The sequence below is a fragment of the Hylaeus volcanicus genome, unplaced genomic scaffold, assembly GCF_026283585.1.
Source record: "Hylaeus volcanicus isolate JK05 unplaced genomic scaffold, UHH_iyHylVolc1.0_haploid 11560, whole genome shotgun sequence".
In the NCBI taxonomy this organism is placed as follows: domain Eukaryota; kingdom Metazoa; phylum Arthropoda; class Insecta; order Hymenoptera; family Colletidae; genus Hylaeus; species Hylaeus volcanicus.
In genome coordinates, this window is record NW_026532683.1 from 1 (window position 1) to 7,112 (window position 7,112).

The following is a 7,112-nucleotide window of genomic DNA, read 5'->3' on the forward strand; positions in this document are numbered from 1 at the left end:
CCCATTTCCGGCTCCTCCCCGAGTTTTGGGACACCCTGTATATACTTGGTATTGGAATTGGACTATTGGTATACTAGGTTAGATCAGGTTAGATGAAGAAATAATAACGTGCTTCCCTCTATGCGGTCTTTATACTTATACGATACGTCTAGTGACCACTAAGTAGTGACTGCTAGTGACTAGTGAACTAGTGCGCGCACGCACACACACACGTGCGCGCTTACAAAATGATGAAAAGGTGTAAGGAAACAGTACCGCGACCATTGACAATTGACTTGTTGAATTTAAGCTGAAATATCTTTAAAGAATAAATACATTATAGAAAGATTAATATAAATAGAGTATTAAAATAGTGTAAAGAATGTTATATTAGTTTAGTCTTGTGTTATTCTTCTACGGCCGATTTCGTAAGACAATGACGTTAGGTTATGCAGAACTGTCAAAACAATTACGATTACTTTAAAATCACCAACGATTGATACTTGAAGTTTTTAATCGAAGCGTATAATGGACCTTGGTGATTTAATATTAATTCCGAAACTCGACAATGTCGTGTTAATTGACAAAAGTGATGGAAATAGTAAATCCAAAGATGGAACATTATGTATCAGTATTCACCATCTTCTTTGGTCTTCGCGACAAGACGATAAACAAGAACTCTGGGTACATTTTAGAAAGAAAATTATTTTATTATATAGAGTTCGTCAATTTAATAATCTTTTTTCAATATTTTTTAGCTCCTCTATCGAAATGTTGATCTGATAGAGAAAAAGTTAAGTACGCAAAGTTCCGGGGGTAGTATCATATTAAAATGTAAAGATTTTCGAATCCTTCAATTAGATATTATTTCGACAGATGACTTAACAAATGTTGTATTATCCATAGAAAAGTTAATGTCGCAAGGTACAATATATATATACAATTTTACTCTCCACATAAAATATATTAAAGCTGTAACTTTTATTTCTTTTTCTTTCTTACAGAACAAACCTTACAGTATCCTTTTTTCCATAGACCACAAATTGCTAATAACATTATGGTACAGCTAGAAGATGGTTGGACAGCATTCACTCCTGTTTCAGAGTGGTCTAAATTACTAACTGCCCACGCAGATGAATGGCGCATCAGTTATTTAAATAAAGACTATAAAGTTTGCAATTCTTATCCTTCGGCTGTTATAGTACCTCGTCACATAGAAGATAAAATTATTATATCTTCTGCTCGTTTTAGAGAAGGCGGAAGATTTCCTGTTTTATGTTACAGGCACGAAGGAGGGGTATGAAATAATATTCTATAAAGTAACAAACAGAGAGAGTAAAATAAGCATATACTATAGATGTTTAACAAGGGTTTAATAAAAATTGCAGAGTATCTTATTAAGAAGTAGCCAACCAATGTGCACCCTTATCGGTAAAAGGTGTAAAGAAGACGAAAGATTATTAAATGCCGTGTTAGGTCCAGGAAGACGTGGGTAAATACAAAAATTATGTATTCATTTTTTCAGAAATTTCGTATACAAGTTCGTATCGTAGGAGAAAAAGATTCAGAACTAGTCGAATGTATCGCTAATGTACGATGTCTCTATAGTTACATTGTAGATACAAGATCTATTAACCACGCTCAAAGTTCAAGAGCCAAAGGTGGTGGTACGGAAATGGACGCTGCTTATCCGCAGTGGCGGAAAGTGCACAAAACAATTCCTCGTCCCCACGACTTAGCAGACAGTTTTTTTAAATTGATTGAAGCTTGTAACGACATAACATGTTCTACTTCTCAATGGTTATCGCGACTAGATAACGGTGGATGGTTATCCGCCGTACAAAGTGCTTTAAATGCTGCTTGCGTAACTGCTCAGTGTCTTCATCAAGAAGTTGCAGCTGTGTTAGTTCATGGTATATAATCTACAAAATAGTTATAGTAACTGCGGGTGAATTGTGATACTTGTCGCAATTATATCCTTTATATTTTGAACAGGAGGTGCAGGTAGAGATTGTACTTTAGTGGTAACTAGCTTAACGCAAGCAATATTAAATCCTGACTGCAGAACAGTACGTGGTCTTCAAGCTTTGATCGAACGCGAATGGATACAAGCAGGACATCAGTTTTTTAGCCGCACGCGTCACGGCCCATATCATCCAGCGAATTCACAAAATTCAACTCATGCCCCAACTTTTCTTCTCTTTTTAGATTGCCTTTATCAACTTCATTATCAATTCCAATTTAGCTTCGAGTATACGATTGAATTATTGATCGAATTATATAATCATGCATACTGTTCTGATTATGGAACATTCCTAGGTATATCTATATCTATCTATATATAAGCGCGTACACACGTATACGTGTAGTAACTTCATTTCCACGTCTGATTCGCAACTTTGTTGCAGTATTTAAAATATTTGTATATATTGTTTTTAGGTGACACAGAAGCAGAGAGAGTCAGACTTCGATTATCAGAACGAACTTCTAGCTTATGGTCGTACATAAATCAACCAGAAATATTAGAGAAATGGTTGAATCCTTTATACGAACCAAATCCAGGCGTTATTTGGCCTAGTGTTGCGCCAATTAGTATTCAATTATGGAAAGAACTTTATCTTGCTCGTATAAGCATTGCTCCATGGAAAGGTTTATTGCCTTGCATAAAACAAATAAAACAAAATTATACAGCAATACGAAAAGTTGCTGGACAACTGCGGGTTCAGATCAAACGAGCAGTAGACGAAATACGTTCAGATCCTGAAGACGAGCATACTCGCATAGCACAATTAAGTTTAGAATCCCAAAACACATGATATATAGGTTACTGATATTTATCAACAAAACAAATTTCTCTTACATAATATGTTATCGCTATACTTTTCTTTATGACGTGTGAAACTAACACAGCAAATTCATATATTTCTAAAATATCTCATTTTGTATAATTTTTTTTCTCCTTCTTTTTAGATTTATTTAACCAATATAAGGTTGAGATAGACAGACATGTGTTATTTCCATACAGAATTCATTCGTTGCATTTGTACCTATAAAATACAAAAGTAATTTCATTGTCATTGTTTATATTATATATATAGACGCGGTAATGTTTCCGCACAGAATGCACAATTTATTGATGCACTGTTTGTTGTATGTAGAGTGCAAAGGATTTAACAGAAAAAAACATTTTTCAATGAATATATGAGACTATGCGCGCGCGCGCGCGTGTGTGTGTATGAAATCGTGAATGTAATGACTTAAAAAGTTTTATATAAACTTTTAGAAACGGTCAATTTTATTTTCGAAATCTTTGTTCAAACGAAAAATTGATAACCTTTTTAACATATAGGCAAATTTATACTGTTATTTAGATAGGCTGATGAGGGATACGAGAAAACGAAAGATCCTTGGTGAAGAAATACGGCAGATGTACATTACGATAAACAATCTTATACAAGATTTGTGTCTACCAAAATAATTTTAAGACAAACAAACATTAAAAGTAATACGAAACACAAGTTCACTTCTCTTTCCAGATACCCAGTATCTATACATATTTATAATAGTATATAGACGAACATCTCTTTACATAATAAATGTAAACTTACCAACTCTTTTTCTTAATTTCTTCCAATATTATTTATTTACCGTTGTTAGTGGTGTCGATAAAGTGGTCGTTTGTTGAATAAACCTAGTTTATCCTGATTATCCGAGCATATTCGAGGTTAAGATTGATCGCATTCATGTGATAATTGATGTTACATTTATAATGTAATCTGCTTAAGAAATTGAATCGTTTAAAAATTGTATAGAGTATATTTTTTATATTTAATTCAAACAAACAAGTAAACGATTAGCACGTGAAAATAATAGTGGTGTATCTATATACGTCAAAATCTCGTACTCTCAACTTAAGTGGATACGTGTAATCCACTTGAAATAAAAAACGAAAATTAAAGCACGTATGTTCGCGTATTAATATATATGATACGTTAAAATGCATAAAACCATTATTTCACGTACACGAACACATTAAATAAGGGACTCTATTTATTTAATACGTATACTATTCTGTAATTAATTTGAATACAGGTTATAAAACGCAAAGTGATCATGAAGAACGAAAAACAAAACCACAGATGTTTCAAAAGTAAACATATACTATTGTTTCAATAAATTAAATTCATTCATTTTTTTTTTTTGTTAACTTAATTAATCAGATTTTTTGTTGGATATTCAATTTGCAGCATTATGGATCCGTTTTGATCACGGAAATACGGATAAACATCAACTATTCTTTAAAGAGCACTCCATTAGAAATCAGAAACTTGAACATCCAAGAGGAAGAACATTGTTTATATTAAACGTACCCCCTTATGTTACAGTAGAGGTTTTGAAAAGTATTTTCAGTAAACTTTGCGGGATTGTTTCTAATCTGTTTTTTACAAATGTAAAAGGATTCAAAGAGGCATACGTAGTGTTTGAAAAAGAGTCATCTTTAGAGAAAGCGCTAGAACTCTCAGCAAATTATATAATTACAATAAATAGCGAGAATAGTCAATGCTTAAATGGATTGGCAAGTAAGTTATGCTATGATGAACTTGTCTTAATCTAACGTATGCTGTTACCGTAATTCTTTCTTAAATTGTTTTCATTTATTCGAGCATATAGAATGGTGTAGAGAATATAACGATTCGATATATGATGAAAAAAAAATGAAGAAAGAAGTTGAGGATTATATGTATGCGTACGACAATAAAATTGTTAACAAAATAGCAAATGCAAAATCTATGGAAGAAGATGACGAAGATAACGACGGTTGGGTAACTGTATCAGGACGAAAGAAAAGAGGACAATTTGCTCTTTCTAGAAAAGAATCTACCATCGATAAAATACAACGCAAAGAAGAGCAAAAGAATAAGAAAAAGCAACTCTTTAACTTTTATACTTTCCAAATTCGTGAGAGTAAAAAACAGAGTAAATATTATTTTGTATCGCCATTCGATTTTTATATTCGCGCGTATTATATTTTGTTTGCTTTCAGATTTGGCAGAGTTAAGAAAGAAATTTGAACTAGATAAAAAAAGACTACAAGATTTGAAGTCAAAAAGGACATTTAAACCATTTTAATTCTCTTGGAGTTGCAAATAGCGTTTCACCGCTGGATACATTGATTCACAAATAATATAAAGAATACTTTCCTTATTTCAAAATAAAATAGATATTTATTTTGTCATATAAATGTTGTTGATATTTACATCTAGAATTCAACCACGAATATTATACTGCATTTATGTACACATTAAAACAAGATGTAGCGACTTTGAACTTACACTTACAAATTTAATAAATCAAGCAGCCTTAGATACATAAGTTTGTAGTGTCCATTCGATTAGAAAATGTTGATACGATAAAGGTTGTAGTAATGCCAATAACTCTTCTGTAACAAAAATCAATAGACGACCTGTATAGTATAGATAGATAGGTGATAAGAAGACCGATAATAAATCATAAAAATAGATACGTTTGTTTCCATAAATGCAATTTGCAGACATAGCTGCACTGACAGCTTGCGCGAGTCGTTCCATCGCCAAGTCATGCATAGTTGAATTAAGATTCGTTTGAGATTGTAAATTGGTACTTAGAGCGCGAATAGTAGTTGCAAAATGTTGCGCGGATATCGCATGTTTATTGTTTCCACTATTTTTTAATCGTAATACAGAATCCATAAGTAACTGCTGTATTTTAGAATAGAGTTTCCGCTGTTCTTCGTAATTCTCCGCATTTTTTGTGTTACATAAACGTAAAGGACATAAAATGCACCACCTAACAAAAATTTAGAATCGTAATCATCTAGAATAGAACAGGATAGAATAAAATGTTATATACAAATTTACCTGAATAAACCTGCTATGGGTGTTATCGGTGTCATTGGAATCCCACCGGTTGGTAAAGCAGGATTGTCCATTAAAGGCGTCAATAGCAGACTCGGATTTTCATCTATCCATTCTCCTACCAATCTGAGCAGCTCCGTAGGTGGATCTTTATCTTCGTAAACTTCACCTATTGCCGTTAGTAAATTGGCTATGAAATGTGGCGTAAGAACAGGAAGCTGTTTCAACTTGTCGATAGATTTTGGGGTAAGGACAAAATAGTCGTTAAGTACATGTTTTGCTAATCCCACGCTTTGTAACGAAGTAGAGCCTAACTGTTGCATCCAGATTCCAGTGGCATTTAAAACTGCCTTGTTTTGGGTAGCAATGGCTAACGATACTAAATTACCTAAAATTTTGTATCTAGAACTATCCGCAGGGAACAGAGATAAAAAAACTGCATTGCGGACAGCAGCACTTCCTCCTGGGCTTTGAAAAAAATCACTTAAAACTTCTATTAATTGTAATTCTTGTATCGCTATTGTCATATTGCGTTTCTTTCGCTTCTCTATTTCTCCAAATACAAACTCTGATATTAAATCCAGTTGCAAATCGACTTGTTTTCCAGGTCGGCCACATAAAATCTCTTTAAAAAAAGGATACACGTTAAATTACAAAATTAATCAAAAGTACTTTCCCATAAGGCGGTTAACTATTTAACGAATATCTTACCGATTTTGCATAACGCTTCTCTAGCACAGTAAGGAAATTCTAATTTTCGTAAGTTTTGTTTTATATCATTGCCTGCCATTAATGCATGTGGATATGTATCTTGTTATTCTTGTTCCTGTCATATATGCATAAATGCATTTAAAACAACAGCAACAGTATATACTGACAACTATTTTCATTAGAAACTTGATCGTTTTTCCACCGATGGCGCCACTGATACTATGACCAGTATTAAATTTGTCATAATCACACATGAGCTGACCATTTTATTACTTCTTATACAAATTATTTAGTTATATTTTAAGTTAATTGTAAGGAAAATGAGATATTAGGAGGCTTTCCGCATCTCATATCGCACTGCGACCATATCTATACCATCTATCTATACAGCTAAAAGTAAAATCGTGGTCATGCAAAACACACACGCGCGTCACACTGTATACAGGGTGTCCCAAAAGTCGGGGAGGAGCCGGAAATGGGGGGTAGCTAAGACGATTCTGAATAACAATTTCCTTTGCAAAAATGTCG

The 7,112-nt window shown here is 33.3% G+C and overlaps 3 protein-coding genes and 1 long non-coding RNA gene across 4 annotated transcripts; 2 read left to right on the forward strand and 2 right to left on the reverse strand.

Moving 5' to 3' along the window:
• The first annotated feature begins 164 nt into the window (after positions 1–164).
• Positions 165–3,485, forward strand: LOC128882405 (myotubularin-related protein 9). Its single transcript, XM_054134004.1, has 7 exons — positions 165–663; positions 738–903; positions 984–1,276; positions 1,368–1,471; positions 1,588–1,892; positions 1,975–2,298; positions 2,419–3,485. The coding sequence occupies exons 1-7, from the start codon at positions 508–510 to the stop codon at positions 2,793–2,795; spliced, it is 1,725 nt and encodes a 574-aa protein (XP_053989979.1). The 5' UTR covers positions 165–507; the 3' UTR covers positions 2,796–3,485.
• LOC128882408 (uncharacterized) lies at positions 2,798–3,726 on the reverse strand. The gene is made up of 2 exons (XR_008458399.1): positions 3,588–3,726; positions 2,798–3,026 (listed from the first exon to the last, which is right to left on the reverse strand). It is a non-coding gene; the product is annotated as an uncharacterized LOC128882408 (long non-coding RNA).
• Positions 3,657–5,165, forward strand: LOC128882407 (ribosomal RNA-processing protein 7 homolog A). Its single transcript, XM_054134006.1, has 5 exons — positions 3,657–3,941; positions 4,072–4,129; positions 4,227–4,559; positions 4,651–4,956; positions 5,024–5,165. The coding sequence occupies exons 2-5, from the start codon at positions 4,093–4,095 to the stop codon at positions 5,107–5,109; spliced, it is 762 nt and encodes a 253-aa protein (XP_053989981.1). The 5' UTR covers positions 3,657–3,941; positions 4,072–4,092; the 3' UTR covers positions 5,110–5,165.
• Positions 5,166–5,185: 20 nt separating this feature from the next.
• Positions 5,186–7,088, reverse strand: LOC128882406 (integrator complex subunit 15). Its single transcript, XM_054134005.1, has 4 exons — positions 6,585–7,088; positions 5,877–6,498; positions 5,504–5,805; positions 5,186–5,419 (listed from the first exon to the last, which is right to left on the reverse strand). The coding sequence occupies exons 1-4, from the start codon at positions 6,661–6,663 to the stop codon at positions 5,331–5,333; spliced, it is 1,092 nt and encodes a 363-aa protein (XP_053989980.1). The 5' UTR covers positions 6,664–7,088; the 3' UTR covers positions 5,186–5,330.
• Positions 7,089–7,112: the final 24 nt, after the last annotated feature.